Source organism: Hippocampus guttulatus, chromosome 9, assembly GCF_054856545.1.
Source record: "Hippocampus guttulatus isolate MCC_2025c chromosome 9, RoL_Hgut_1.0, whole genome shotgun sequence".
In the NCBI taxonomy this organism is placed as follows: domain Eukaryota; kingdom Metazoa; phylum Chordata; class Actinopteri; order Syngnathiformes; family Syngnathidae; genus Hippocampus; species Hippocampus guttulatus.
The window spans coordinates 3,358,450-3,374,781 of NC_141269.1; the positions used below are offsets into that span (position 1 = coordinate 3,358,450).

A 16,332-nucleotide genomic window follows, 5' to 3' on the forward strand; every position below is an offset into this window, starting at 1 on the left:
TGCACCCCACCCCCCACATACCTGAGTCCTTGTCTACGCATAGTCTTTAAATAAAAAAAATCCCTCTCGTGTCGTAAAAAATAATCCACCCACATGGCCTATAAAAAGAAAAAACAAAAACAAAAACGCTTCCACACTAAACTGCATAAGTGTTTTTCAGCACATGTACGAGCACGTCAAGATTCAGAGTTCGCACAGTTCCGTCGATTGTTCAGGCATACTTTATACTGTGCGTGTATGTTTTATGTATATATGTACGGTATGTGTGTGAATATATGTATAGAGAGAGAGAGAGAGAGAGGGAGAGAGGGAGGGAGAGAGAGACAGAGAGATACATACACACCAATGTGTATTAGATTCTGTATGTGTATATATATATATATTCATATATCCAAATAGGATTGTATAAAAAAGATATATACACACACACACACACACACGCACGCCGAGTCATGAAGTATGGATGGCATACAGGTGGGGAGGTGGTGGAGAAAGATGAAGGACACTGCATCACAGCGTGGCTGGAACAACGCCAGGAAGCATTGATTAAGGACAAATGAAGATGTCCGGTTATAACTCTTCGATCCTGTGTGCACACTCCATCGATACGGATTGTCCACGTTATAGATATTAACCTAAGAGAGAAGATAACTCCAAATAATGGTCAATTTGCTGTCCTGGATGTCATTGCTCTTGAAAAACTTCAGATGGTTTATTAACCGTCAATCATCCCGATTGAACTCATCTTTGGAGCTGGCTGTTCACTTAACTTTGTTAACCATGTGCACAGTTGTAAGATCCATTTTGTTTTCTGCTGCTGTTTTTTAGTTGACCAAAGCTCATAACCGTTCCATTTTTGAGGTTTATTTCCATCCCGACATTTATTTGATGTATTTTTTTTAAGAAAACGGGGATCCGATAGCTCATATAGCTAGCTTGATGTAATCGAGAAAAACAGATCAATTTTGGGTTCTTCACCCAAAAATTAAAAAAATAAAATAAAACTAAACATTTGGCCTAATTAAACAAAAAATGCGCTTCCCAGTGTTCTCGGAGATTGTTAGTATTTGGTTGGCTCAACCAAAGTAACGGCAAGTGGCTTTTATATATATATATTTTTTCCTGTTAGCTATTTCCTCGTTGTGTACGTGATCAGCTCGAAAAGCAGAAATCAGTTCTTATCCAAGAAGTTTAATTCAACAAATAGCGAGTGGCTTTTGTCTCCACGTTGTCTTGTTTTCAAATTTTGACTTGCATGCCACTTATTGTCGCTCAGCCACTTAAATGAGAATGTTCATTATCCCGTAATCAAGATAATAAGTATTTAGTTAAATTTAGCCGAGTCGTTTCGAGGAACAAGGAAGCCGGCATAAACGAAAACAAGCATGTGGTTAAGATTCACGCACATACGATACGATCAAAACTGTTCAGTCGTTTTTTGTATTTTTTTAATCGTCGCGTTGTAACAGAAAATGCCTTTTTCGTTTAAAAAAGATCCTTGTGTGTAGCAAGTCCTTCGGTGCTCACTGAGCCAAGGTTTGGCACTGGTATGATTTTATGCAGTGTTTCCACTGTATTTACTGTAGCTGCATTCTCAGACAGACACACACACACACGGTGATTATGTAACAAGCACTGATGAGATGGGTGACATTTCCCCCCTCCATCACTGCCACCATCCACCCTCAGGGCCCTTCATCCTTTTCCCTCGTCCTGCCCCCACTTCGGAAATAGTGCTGAATCATAGAGGCGACACCAGCCAGACTGTCTGTCAAGTCTGTTGTCTCCGCCTCCTCCCGCTTCTCTTGGTCCTCCTCTCCCAACTCCTATCTGACTCATCTGCACATTCCTACTTTGTATGCTTACTTTCGACTTGAGTCTAGTCATTGATTGTTGCGCTGGCTAGGTCTCACTTCAAGACGGGCGCTTGCGATGCCCTCGAACCACACACGCGGTTATTTTGATTTTAATGAACCAACCGCCAACAATTTTGGATGATGGATGCGTTGTTTTTAGTGGGTCATTTACAATCTAAGTGAAAAGCATATCATAGTTAGTGTGTGTGTGTGTGTGGGGGGGGGTGTAATGGAGAAAGACTAAAGCGCATAGCCGTTACTTTGCTCGAATAAATCAAGTACTAATCATCTTGGATAATGAGCGGGGATACTTTCAGCGGTTAAGCTAGCATACAATGACAGAAGCAAGTTAAAATTTGAAAACTCGACTGTAAATGTTTTTTTCAATAAACCAAGCAGAAAAAATGTATTAACGATGTTTGGTAAAAATAAACAAGTAAAACGACTTGGGTGTTCGATCTGTTGATTAAAGGGTGAAAGCACCACCACATAGATGCTAATTAGCATTAGCATAGAGCTAGCGGACTGAAAGGCTAAGATGCGGTTCAAAATAAAGTGTCATTCTTTGATTTGTGTTTTAGTCTTGACATTGGACTTCAACTGGGAGTTGATTTCAATGGCCTGTGGGGTCTTTTTGTAGTTTGGGCCAGTTTTATTTTCACCACTGCTTGGGAAGATTTTTATCACAGAATTTAATGACTGTCTCGACCGTATTTGTTGAAGAGAGTAAAGGAAAAAAATGCACCAGGAAACAACCATTTTAGTACCATTCCTTCGAAAAATTACCAATTGGAAGATTTATTTCACTGCAAGAATACATGTTTTATTGAACATTGGTTGAGAGAATGCCCCCATTGAAAGGTGTATAAAAATGAATCCAAAACCCTTTACAAACAACACAAATCAAAACTTGACATTATTGCAACCGCCGGTGGGATAAACTGAAGTGACGTGCTTCCACCTTAAAACCTTGTGAAATTCATCATCACGATACCATACATACACAAATTGAATTGAAATACTCTACGAGCTTATTTACCATAAAAATCAGATTTTTTTTCTTTCGCTTGAAATAAAATCATATTAAATCAAGACGTTGTTTTGCAGGAGTGTTTCTGCCCGGAAAAGGCAACGTGAACTTTAAAAGCTTAAAAACCACCCCACCTCCCCAAAAAAGATCAAAATAATAAAACACTTGGTTTCGATAATAATCTCAATAGAAAGTTACCTCCTGATGCTGACATGAACATACTCATCTGACATTAAAAAAAACAAAAAGGCACGATTGGCAGAGGGGTGCGATGTTTGGATGTCTGCTGAAAGAAAGCCCAAAAAGTGCACCGATTGTATAAAGAGAGTTTTGGGAGGCCAAAAAAAATCGAAGTGCACCTCATTTGGAATATGCAAGCAAAAAAACATGTGGATGATTTATGGCCATACATACCCGTTAACATTCAGGGCTCGACAAGGCACAGTGGCGGACCGAAAGCGCTTCTGTGAGAGGGGGCCAGGGGTGTCTCATGGATACCATGTATAAGTGGGCGGGTGGAAAAAAAAAAAAAAAAGGTCCATGGCTTGAGAGAACACAACAGGTGAGAATAAGGCGTCAACTAATAAATCCCCTCATTGTGTCCATTTTGGAGGTTTACAGCATCTCCACATAGTTCTCAGGGATGAGGCCCCGCTTGCCCTCCAGTTCCCCCTCCAGCCAGCCCGGCTCTCTGGACTGGGTCACTGCAGAAGGAGGGGACATGGAGGAGGAGGTGGTGGTGGTGATGGCAGGGGTGAGGTGTTTTCGGAGTAGGGTGTTCAGTGGTCGGCGGATAAGATAAGAACAGAGCACACAGGAAGTGAGTGTTTTTTGGGGGGATCTCACCATTATTTTGATTTTCTTTGCGTGTGGCACTTGAACCGCCTCGCATCAAATAAATATTACTGCTTGAGACATTGCTCTTTGTTTTGCAACATGGCCGCCACATGCCATAAAATTCCACGTTTGTGATTATTTTTCTAAAAGCATCAATTCATTTTGACATTCTATATTTTGTCTTTGTCGTGTATTTCCCTGAAATAAATATAAGTTGAACATGATTTGCAAATCATGTATTCTGTTTTTATTTGTCTCTATTTGTGTTTGCATGAACACGAGGAATGAACAATACGGGATTAGCATTTTAAGAAACGTGATGCCAATTTCTTGCCCATACTATTAGTATCCATCTTCATTTTTTTTTCTTTTGGATGCCGACAAGTTTTGCCCACTCAGGATGGGCTCAGTATATTCCAACTTTTTCTTCATAACCATAAAAGGTTATCTACAGGTTTAATAAAGACACACTTTGGATATTTTAACACCCCTTGATTTCAAGTTAAGACCTTGCAATAAATTATGACCATCGAGCGCGGGCATAATGGACTTAATCCTATACACGATACTTCAAAATCATTTGCGACATTGCAGGTTTAAGGAAGACACACGTGTGAGTTGAAGAGCATTTTGAAGCCACTGCTCAAATTGAACACCATCCCAGGTCCCATAGTTTCATTGTGGTATGTGGAAATGTTGCTCACGAACAACAAAAGACCCGTCAAAAAATGGCGATCACGACAATGGGAAAAGCATCGTGGGATCTGTACGGCAACCTAATCTTCATTTCCTGCGAGAGTGATTAAGGCTCCGTGGGTCCTCTGGGGAGGAAATCTGAGTCTCCTATCCACCGGCACCGTGGCCCTCCCTCTTCCCGTCTTATCTCTCCGTTCGATGGAAGATCAGATTGGGAGTTCGTTTTTCCTCCCAATCCAATATGCCGGCCGCGGCCCGCCGCTATTGCGCGATAGCACTTACCGGCGTTGAAAATTGCGCCGACCTGGAAGGAGAGCTCCGAGTCGTGCTCGGCCTCGCACGGGTACACCGCCTTGGCTTTCCTGATGACACTGAAAAATGGAGGCAATCAGTGAGTATTTGGTGGGGGATTACCGAACGGTTCAGTCGAGACCTGAGACCTCATAACTGATCCTCCGAACGGCGCGAGAGATCGAGGGAGGGGAATTTGACTATTCCCTTGAACGATGACTTGATTGGGTGGCTCTTAGCAGTGTAACGATACGGGGGAAAAAAAATCATGGCTCAGTAAAATATTTTGGTTTTGAGTTTAAGGTTTGGTTCATATTGTATGCGGCACGCTAACGTTTGTGTGTGTGAGTGTGTGTGTGTGTGTGTGTGTTTAATAATATAGTCTCACAACATGTGAAGTCTGGGCCTGTTTAGTTAAACACAAAGCTAATATATTGGCAGTAGGCCATAACTTATTCCACGGATGAGCAATTTAAATCCTGGAGGCCACATTTATTTTCCTGAAAATACAAAATACAGATTCCATTTTTCATAATACATTTCTCAGTGCAATGTATAAAAGAGCCACTGTCCTAAGAGAACAACAAAGGGTTTGAAATAAACAACCAAACTAACACATACTATATATTTTTTTAGGGCTTGCTTGCGTAAGAATTCACATTCAAGGGCGGCACAAAATTGCTGAACAGCAAACCAATTCATTTTCTGCATGAATAAGAAATAATTAACTTACTCCAAAGTTTAATATTATTAAGTTCTATGTTTGTCCTGTATGTCATTCCAAACTGGAAAAAAAAGAATTATTCCGACTAACGTTAAGTATAAGACCCAGGGAAAGCACCACTAAGCAATGTCTGCCATCTAGAGGCGAATGGTGATATTACAATATTACCACTTAAAACTACAGTCGACCCCTGCCGACTCTCATCTTCACACATCTTTTTAGGAATTTATTTTTTGTTAAAAATATATATATATTTTGGGTATTTTCTATTTTTCATGGACTCCTACCAGTTTTCTCTCGTATTGGGTGGAAAACATTCAATGAATTTTTAGCAGCATTTTTTTTGTATATTTTAGGGTTTGTAAAAAAAATAAAATAACTCAAAGTGTGGTTGGGGCCCAGCAGTTGCCCATCGCTGACTTATTCTGTTACAATACTGCCCCGCATATTCACACTTATCCATTCACAAACTCACCAATTTGCAGGGGTTTTTTTTCTCCCTGTGGAACCTATTCCACCTATCCTTGGCTGAAAAACTCACCTATCCATGTTTTTTGTGCTCCTTCTGAAAGGCTCTAAGATGCCACAAGATGCCGCCAAAGCCCTGTCTAGTAGGAAAGTAGTACATTGGTGTCAAGGAAGTAGCGTAAAGTGACACAGCTCAACGACAGAGATAAGCTTTGAATGCTGGGGAAGAAGCTGAGCTTAGTCTGGATTGTTTGTGGAAATTCAAATTTTTAAGGCTAATATTGTGAGAGGAGTTTGACATTAAGATGTCAAACTAAACATGTCGGCAATTATAAACATTTTAGAAGGCTCTCAATATCTTGTTTTTTTTTTCACAATTTGCTTGGTCATATCTGATTTTAATTTTTGGTTTTGTATATCTGAGGATTTCCGATTCTTCGTGAGTTGTTTTTTTAATCTCTTTACGCTGCCTTACGTTTTTTTTGGAAAACATTTGTAACTGCATGATGTCAATCTTGCAGTGCATTCACATCAAACGCCGAGAGTGGAAACAATTTAAATAGGGCGCTGAGAATTCTGAATTTGGCTTGCGCAAATACAGACATAGAAGAAAGCTTTTTCTTTCCTGGGAAAAAAACAAAGAAAAAAAAACATTTGGCTGTTTTGCCTGCCATCGCAAAGTGTTAACTCCAAGCCAGCAGCACTGCCAGGTAGGCGCCGGGTGCTTCCAACACATGGCGCAGTTGATAAATATTTCATATTCTTTTCTTGCAACGACGCGCAATGAAGGAGGGTAAGATGCTGGGGGGGGGGGGGGGGGGTGGAAAGCAACTCGCGGTCAGTGAGTTTGCAGGTTAACAATTTCGATCAACATTTGTGTTCATAACATTAATGGCTTGGACAGAGTAAGGGCCTGAGCTGTTTACAATTTCCTGCGTCGCACCTAAAAGCAGCCAAATGAGCCCCCAATTTCATCGCAGTCGACTCAGAATGACAAATGAGTTTTCAGGTGCCTCGCCTTTGACAGTAAAAGGAGACGAGGTTGATGCTTGTGCTGCATTCATGTCGTAAGCAAATAATGGCAAAATTAAATCATTAAGGAGTAAGTGTAGAATAATTTTATTTATTTATTTTTAAATACCTTTCAAGTGGTTTTTCTTTTTCAGGAGTGCAGACATGCTGACCTTCTCCTAACCAGGAGGCTGCTGCCATGGACGCTCTGCAGAATAAAATATGACAGATTTACACCTCAAAATACATTCAGGCTCAGAAAACAATACATTGGCAACAGTTCTTTCTTTTTTGGGGGGGGGGGGGGTCAAAAAGTGGCAAAGTTTTATGAGCTACCGTTGACTAGCTTAAGTATTCAGCATCGGTAGCAAATGCAAAGATAGGTGAATGCCCCGTTGTTATGGCGACAAGCATGAACCTTTCACATTGCCTCAAAGAAGGCCAAACTCCGTGCAAGTGTGTCGTACGTTCAAATAGTATGTAGGCTGGCAACGATCGGATGATGTGGACTCCCATCGATTTGACTCCGACCACTTCCTCGGAATCAATGATCACATGTAGTCATGCGAGTGCTGTACTTACATTTTACACCGACAAATGAGTTGTGTCGTGTTGTGTCAAATCATTGTGTCGTGTTATCTTTTTGTTTCTTTCTGCATCTGAGAGTCAGCAGGTTAATTCCAGGTGAATAGAGGCCAACGAGCACAAAGTGCCGGATGTAGCAAAGCGTCCCCAGAGCATCATAATCAATGGTAGCTGTGGACCAAGGATTCCCTACGCTATACGGGACATACTTCAGTGAAGTTCCAGAGTTCCATTCCTACGATGGTGACGTAGCCCCGAATTTGCTTGCAAGTCATATTTTGATTGAATATTAATTTGGGAAAAGGCCATACATATAGAACAGAATAAAGGATCAGCCATCTTCTTCATACTGCAAGATGCTTCATCATCCTACCTCGGTACACTAGTTTTACATCTTCACCGGTATGAACACAAGTCGGAAATTCTTTCATTCTCTTCATTTTTTTTAAGCAATCCTTTTGACGTTATTGAAATATTGTCCTATGCAGAGTTTCCAGGTGTATTGTTGCATTTTCCAAATGTCCGAAGATGCCAAAATATGGTGCCAAAACCCTCGAGATGTCAAAGTGACACTACTCAACTGTTGAAGGTCTTTGCATGTTGGGGGGGGGAGCTAACTTCAGCCTCGGGTGTTCGCAAAAGGTCTGGAGAATCTTCCGCATTCATGTTTTTGTACTGGTGAAATCAGATCATCTCTAAGTGTCGTATTTTCAAGGGTAACGTAAGACGTCATCTGTCACCACCTTCTGTCACCGCGGTACATCGGTAACATAGGCGTCTGACGTCATCTTAGTTTGCATCCTTTGGGCTTTGTCTTCTTCTACCTTTTGCACCTCGTTCTCCAAAGGACAACTGCTACTTTCTGAGATGCTAAGTACGTCAGTAACCATAGCGACAATTTGAAAGGCGAACACAAAACGTCTGAAATCATATCACGGTTTATCGGTAACGTCAGTAACCATAGCGACAATTTGAAAGGCTAACACAAAACGTCTGAAATCATATCACGGTTTATCGGTAAACGGCTTCAACCCTAATCCGGAGCATCAGCGGCTGCGGCAGTGCTTTACGTCGCCCGCTGTCGCAACTGCCGATTCCTTGGGCTTCGACGTACAGCGGCAGGCGGGGGGTCCAGGTAAACGCCGAGGTGGAGGCAAGGAGAGCGTGAAGAGAAGCCAGGCGTCCCTCTGCGTTCCATGCCTGCCCCAGGGCCAGCGCTAATACATCACATAATGGGGCAAATTGCTGGCGAGCTGCCGCTCCCATAGAGACGCTAATCAGGGGAATTAAAGGGAACGGCTGGGGAGGGGGCCGGAGGTCGAGAGGATGCGAGGTTGCCTTGTCGGCGGTGGAGGGGGGCGACGGCTGCAGAAAAGTGTCTGGATATTCTGCGCAGTTTTCTCGTTTCGGTTTCCCCCAGCCGGTCCATACCCAGCGGTGGCAGCCCTGTTGGGACCCCGCTCGAGGATGATTTATAGCTCCGCGGCGGGCTCGACCGCACCGCGTCGGCATGGGGTGAGGGGACCGAATGCCGCCGTGCAGCAAATCCACTCATTAACCCGCACCCCGGCGCAACCGCGGTTTGCCCCGGTCGCAGCCGAGAGGGTGAAGATGAGGGGAAAGTCACTGACATTCATCAACGGCATCCGATGTAGGGCGATTAAACTTACCGAAATAAATCGACGCTGAGGTTAGCAACTAGCGGACACGTAGCTGCCCTAGACATGCGTTAAATGCGGCGGAGGTAAAATGGATTCGTTGGTGGGGGTTGGGGGGTAGCTGTCTATATTACAACTAAGCCAAAGCGAGGGAAATCGCTCACTGCCGTTGCTCCGGCGGCAAAAAATAGCGCCGAGCTTTTGCAGTGGCTCATCTGTTGTCTTCCTCCATCAGCGAGAGAGCTAAGCTTCTTCGGTAAACATAATTACACGCAGTAAATGGGGAGATGTGGGGAATATTTCCAAATACATACAGATAACATTTAGTAGATGATAAGTGGGAGATAGCTGACATTACGACACAATGAGCAGATATTAAACATGTACAGTAATCCGTCATTCGAAGAGGATGTGGACGGAACCGTCATGAAAAGCGGAAAAATGTGAATAATTGACGCCCACCCTAAAAAAATGCCGTTGACGTGAAACGAGCATTAACGGGAACCATAACGAGTCAACGACTTTTTTATCGTGGGAATTGGTGAAGAAGAGCCAAAGGCATTTTCAAGCCACACCAAGAAACGTTGTTGTTTAAAGAATAAAAGCGAAGCAAAGCTGCTGTTATTGGCGGCGGAAATTGGCATCGGTGACTGACTGGAGATGAAAAGGTGTTAAAATGGGAGATAAAGATGATGGGGACGGAAATAATCACTGTTATCGGCATCATCGCAATCATTCTCGTGTTTATTTGTCGAACAATTTTCTTTTCACATTTTGAGTATATGACCAAAGTCACCTTGTGCTTGTCAATTTTATTGATACACCGTGAAACCATTTCATCCCTCGTTCTGGTCAGCAGCACACAATTTGCGTGTTCTGCACCGTTTTTGACATGGATTCGTATTTCCTCCGTTGTGAAAGTTAAAGTCCATTCATCTCAAAAGGTTTTTTTCTTAACTTCAAAGGATCCACAGACACAGATTCTGTTGCGCCACTAAATGATCTCGCTTTCCAGAATCACCTCCATTGGTAAGACATTCACGAGGCCAACAGAACAGATTCCAGCTCTTTTTTGGGGGGGGAAATCAGGCTGAAGCTGCGGGGTTTGAGCCCCTCCGGGGGAGGCGCAAACAAGCGAACGGATCCTACGCCATCTCGCCCGGGCTTCAATTTATGAGCGAACAAAGCCGGGGTGACACCCGGTGACATACGGCGGAAGCCTTCATAAAGGGACAGGGGCTTGCGGCTACGAGCAGGGTAAACAAGATGAATATCTGGCCAACGTCAATACGACTTACGCGGCGGACGAGCGGCCACCTGTCCCGACGAGCAAATAAGAGAGAAGATTCATGATGACCTCCCGGCTTGCTTGCCTTCCATCCTTCCAAAATCACGCCACATATGTTGGAAAATACGAGGCCAGAGGACAAAAGCCAACCGTGATTTTTGGCATAACGTTCCACCCCCGTCGAGTCTCGACGATGCAATAATGGGTGGGACATGTATCGCACGAGAACGGCATAAGAAGAAGTTGTGGGAGGACTCCCGCATATCTTGCGAGGCAGACACGCAAGCGGAGAGGGGTCAGAATGAAAGAACGAAGCGCATCATCTCCCCCCTCTGTCAGGCGCTGATGGGACTCGGCGAAGGGCGAGCGAGGAAAAGATCTCAAGGTGAACTCATAGACATGACACAGCAGAAGAAGAAGGATGTGAAGCGTGAACCCACAATTCATTCGCCGCATCGACATTCAGGACGACATTCACGGGCCGGCGTTGCGCGTGACTCACCTGGAGTTGCTGCTGCCCGAGGAGAGGCTGACGCTGAGAGGCAAACGCTCGCTTTTCTCCGACGGGGTCGTCATCTCCGAAGCGGAGGCCGACGACGACTGCGACGACACCGACTCGTTGCTGCCCATCGACGTCTCGTCCGCGGCGAGGTTGGAGGCGTCGCAGGCTAAAGACACGGGGATTGCACTCATTAAAATTGTTTTCTTCATGAACAATCTTGCCCTCGGGTTATAATGGCTTTCCAGCTCTGGCGCGCCTGATATGAAAGCTTGAAAGCTAAATGATTGATCAATATGAATGGCAATACGACATCAAATGGCCACATTGTCAGCAGCGAGAGCAACACTTGTTGAGTAATCATGCGGAGTGAGCAAAATGAGCGGATTTTATGGCTATTGATTTGAAACGAGGGCAGCGCGGCGGCACGGCACTGTGTTTTCCCGAACTTTATTAAGCCCAGGCATTTATACATTGATTTGGCATGGGAAAATGGTCGCGGCACAATAGCAAACACAAATGTCACAAAATGTAGATCCAGTAAGCCCCCGTTAAACCAGCTGCATTTGGTGGAAATCGGCCATAGACACAATATCGAAAAAAAAACAAACAATTAAACACATTAAAACTGGATTTCAACACTGAAATACTGCAAGTATAAAATCCATAGAAAATGCATTTGTAGTGTGTGTAACTATGCTTACATGCAGTCAATAACCCTTAACATTCCATTTTTATTTTATTTTTGTCTAATGGTGCATTAGGCAACAATTTTTTGGGCGCTTTCACGTGATTATTTCTCTCTGGCAAAAATGCCGTAGTCTGTACATCGACACGTTTATACACGAGCCGTGGTAAACAAACATGGCAAAAATTTACAAGTGAATGAGCTGTGCCATCGCAACTGAATATTATAGTCTGGTCTTTTTTTTTTTGATGACCTGTATCCGAGTGTGGGATTAAATGTAAGTGCTGGCTCGACGACAAACTCGGATTGACCTGCTGCCATTTGTGACCTAAACGTGGCGTCCTGCGAGCCAACAAGTGTATGAAAGTGAGGGATGTCGGTCACATGTCGCATCACACACAGGCTCAGACTCTTGTTTTATCCCCGCTTACATTTCCTTCAACCAGCCAACGGATGAGACAACGGAGACTAAATCCATTATTAGGGGCCGCTTAAAAAGTTTAAAAAAGGGATTACAACAGCCAGCCCAGATATTAAAATTTGCCGATGTGAAGATTTAGACTGGGCCAGACCTCTTGAATGATTTCACAGGAACTACAACCCCCAGCCCCGACAAAGACCCCCCCCCCCCCCAAAAAAAAAGGATGAGTTGGTGTAATGTAGCATACATAAAAATGTTTTAATTAACGGGACAGTGTCTGCAGTTTGGTCATCAATGCAGTTTTAAAAACAGCAACCTGTCTGCAAAACCAAGCAGACATCTCACACTGTATCCTGTGCCGTCAATAATGAATGGGATCAGGACAGTGTGTCCAGGCTGCGCCAAAATCTCAACCCCAGTTATCTAAGAGTAACTTTCAACATTGAGCAAGGGGACACATTTTCTTTGTTTTGAACTTTTGATTCAAAATACTGAAGCACAGCAAATTGCTGGTCCACAACCAGGAAAATTGCAGCATTCTAATGTGTTCAAAATATCCCTAGATGCTGGTGACTTCCTTACTGCGGTAACCAAAGAGTGATCAATTTTGCTTTTGACACGTGGTCTAAAGTAAGTTTTTGGTCGATGTTTCTCGAGCCGGTTGTGCCGCCTACGCCACTTGGGACAACCACTGGCATCTACAGGTCCTTGTTTGTCTCATGGCTTGACCAGGCTAGCAAATGTGTTCTAACCAAGTTTTTCCTTGTCTGTTTGATTAGAATTAAAAGAAATAGTTTTCCCTCATCCGGAAACGACTGCATCCAGATACAAAAAGCATCAATACGCCTCTGGCATGAAGCTACAAATCAATGCGATGTCACGCAGACTACCGTTTGTCAAACGCGGTGATCCTCAAAACGCGCCCAAATGAACCGCTGTGATTGGTGCGATTGACCATCTGCACTCGTTCAAATCTGGTGTGGGGGGGGGGGGGGGGTGGATGGGAGACGGAAGACGATAAGACGGGCGGGGCATCTCCTACCGCTCTGAATGTCCATAACTTGCGGGTTGTAGACAGCCAGCGGACGGCTCTGTCGATTCATCTTCTTGGACTGCCTCGTGGGTGCGGAGAAGGACGGGGCGGCGGGTGAGAGAGGGCACGACTCGGGAGCGTCTGTAAAGATCTGAATACGCAATGCAAAGAAGAGCTGGGAAAACAAGGCGCCAGCAAGATACGCGCATCTGTGCACGATTTGAGTAGTCAAAGGATGACCACAAACATCGCCTCATTTACATCAATAGCCGAGGGAAGGTCAGAATATCAGTCAAAATGCAGAACGGAACATACAATGTAAAAGTTATGAACAACTTGGGGATTTTATTGAGTGAAGTCGAAATGCAAATGCAATCCTCTGCAATTCGGCCGCAATGTCGGCGACCACAGATTGGGTGATTCGCAAAGTAATTTGCAAATATCCATCCAGTTTTCTAATCCGCTTATCCTCACAAGGGTCGCGGGGCGTGCTGGAGCCTATCCCAGCCGTCTTCGGGCCATAGGCGGGGGACACACTGAACCGGTTGCCAGCCAATCGCCGGGCACACACAGACGAACAACCATCCACGCTCACACTCACACCGAGGAACGATTTTGAATGTTCAACCCGCCTGCCGTGCATGTTTTTGGAATGTGGGAGGAAACCGGACTACCCACAGAAAACCCACGCAGGCCTGGGGAGAACATAAAACTCCACACAAGAGAGGCCAGAGCCGGAATTGAACCAGGTACCTCTGCACTGTGAGGTCGAACCGCTAACCACTGGATCACCGGGCCACCTAATTTGCAAATAAATCGACTAATGATTACTCCCTATCTTCGGAGGAAACTTGTTAACCATCGAAAAGCAACAGGGCGCCAGATTGAACCTAAATTGAGCTACGTCCCATTTCCAAGAGGCTCGAACGCAGCACATGATGCGAATTCTGGATTTTTTATTCCAGACTTTTGCTCAGATTGCGGGCTTAAGCATTCATTTTTGAATAATGCATGAATCTTCAGGCATATGCAAGAGGTGCATATCTATAGTGAAGCACAATTCGATTATGATCCATGGAGCTGAGAGAAACCCTAGTTGAAAAATACCACCTCCCCTGAAAAAAGAAAAAAAAAAACCAAGACAAAAGGTACCAGTAACTTCAGTAAGTATCCTCTTTAGGGAAACTGGCCCTGCTCTCTGGTAGAATAAAACAAACAGGTTCTGGATTCAAAGAGGGTTTGGTCCCGAGCAGTGTTTACATAGAGACATCAGAAGTGGAGTTTAAAGAGAATAGGCGTGCCGTGGAGAGAGGAAGCCTCAGCAACAGAGCCTGCGAGAAGATCACAGAGATGAGGAGGATGGCGGTGCGAGGAATAACTCTGTGTGTGTGTGTGTGTGTGAGAGAGTGGCAGAAAAACGCAAGTGTGAACAGGCGAGGCAGACGCATGGGGGGGGGGGGGGGTGGCATGAGAGAGAAAGTTTGTTGGAGCAAGGCAGACAGGAAGAGAGAGAGAGAGAAAAAGTGTGAAATCTGATCTGGCTGAGACTTTGGGCTGCCTCTCTCTGGGCAGATGGAGGTGAATGTAAAACGCGGCTGCTCTGCTATCGCAGGGTATTGACAGTCTGAAGTTGGACTCTGGCTGTGTGGAAAGTTTCTGTCAGTCGCTCGCTCGCTCGCCTGGGTCCAAACCTCCACGCTCCAGCTTCCAAAAGGCCCTCGCTGCATTCTAACCAGAGTGGGCACGATGCAGTGTTATTGATTGCGGGTCATTAAGAGTTTTGTCAATCAATGGATAGGATTACTGTATTTCATTCAGCAAATAGTAACCGAGGGGTTTTACTAACCCAAATGTACCGCTACCTGCATGAAACTGACCCCCACTACCATTTCCATAATTAACTTTTTAAAAAAATCACAAATCGTAATTCCAAAACACTCGCAACATCATTTCAAACTCATCTTACAATGGCAACTTTCAAAATACATGGCCTAGAGATGCTTTGATTAAAAACAAAAACAAAAAACAAATGCGGTGAAGACTTGATGTATTTTCCAGTAACGACCGAGGCAAAAACTTTTTAACAGCACGAGAATGTGTCCAAATTTAAAAACTCAGTTGGGATGTATCACTTCATCATTCGGTGCCTCCTTGACATTGGGTACGGAACAAGTTTCCTATTCAGACAGAGCGTTGGTGGCGTTTTAGAAAGAGCACAAAAAACGGCAACAGTTGAGTTTCCATGGGAAAAGGTTCCACAAAAAAAAAAGTTAACAGAAAAACAAAACCCTGTTAATATTTGATTTTGAAAAGGCAACCGCAAATATGCCAGGCATTTCTGGAGATGGAGTCAGGATTTATTAGTCCTGTTTTTTTTTTTTTACTAGTAAAAGGGACTATGGTAAGTATTAGTGTGAAAAAAAAAAAAAAGAATTTCCTGAAATAAAATCCCTCATCAATTAAACATTCCTGCTGTCTTTATGATGAGGAATAAATACCTTTGGTGAAGGTGCTTATCTTTTGAACAGCAGAAGAATTTGCCATTATTTCATGATAGGTTTGCCAGCAGGCTGATTTCTCCATCCTTCCATTAAGGAGGCCGAAGGAATAAAAAGGAGAAAAAAAAACACAGACAGACACACGCACAACACTAAAAGCTCTTAGTTGGCACACCGTCTGATTTAAGCGCGGCTCCAAACAGATTAGAAAACTAATCTCAAACCTTTCCTCTTCCCTCCTTTGAGGTTCCGCGCGCATAACTATGAGTCGAGAGATTAGGCGATCAGATGAACACGTAACCGTATTACATTGTTTAAACGAGTGTTCAATATCTGAGATTCAGATTGACGTTCACGGCTGCCAAGAGTTGGGCGGGGGGTGGGGGAGACACACACACACACACACACACACACACACACACACACACACACACACACACACACACACACACACACACACACACACACACACACACACACGCGCGCGCGCGCTCGAGTGAGGGTTTGGATGCTTGCGTTTCATTTCTTCTTAATTAAGGGTTGAGCTCGCTCGCTTCCTAGCTGGCTCATAGGTGTGGAGACTGGCGCGCTTTCGAACCACGGCCGAGAGACTCTCCACGCACGGAAAATTAGTAATGAAGTGAGTCATCAACAAGTACGAAAGAGAAAATCTGGAGAACACTTGGGTCGAACTTTTTTTTTTCCCCCATTAAAATGATTTTAAGAGCGATACAGTGAACACCCGCTAC

The 16,332-nt window shown here is 44.1% G+C and overlaps 1 protein-coding gene across 5 annotated transcripts in view; it reads right to left on the bottom strand.

Annotated features, from left to right (window-relative positions):
- Window positions 1-2,638: 2,638 nt before the first annotated feature.
- Window positions 2,639-16,332, bottom strand: part of arhgap10 (Rho GTPase activating protein 10) — a 42,795-nt gene continuing 29,101 nt past the window's right edge. For 3 of the 5 annotated variants that reach the window (XM_086119863.1, XM_086119862.1, XM_086119861.1), the window contains 5 exons: window positions 13,095-13,236; window positions 10,947-11,112; window positions 7,044-7,121; window positions 4,702-4,790; window positions 2,639-3,590 (listed from right to left, as the gene is read on the bottom strand). In XM_086119863.1, coding sequence (XP_085975989.1) covers window positions 3,502-3,590; window positions 4,702-4,790; window positions 7,044-7,121; window positions 10,947-11,112; window positions 13,095-13,236 — 564 coding nt within the window. In that variant the 3' untranslated portion in view covers window positions 2,639-3,501. Of the gene's footprint in view, window positions 3,591-4,701; window positions 6,043-7,043; window positions 7,122-10,946; window positions 11,113-13,094; window positions 13,237-16,332 lie in introns of those variants that run through there. The other 2 variants (XR_015101811.1, XM_086119864.1) reach the window with 2 other exon arrangements.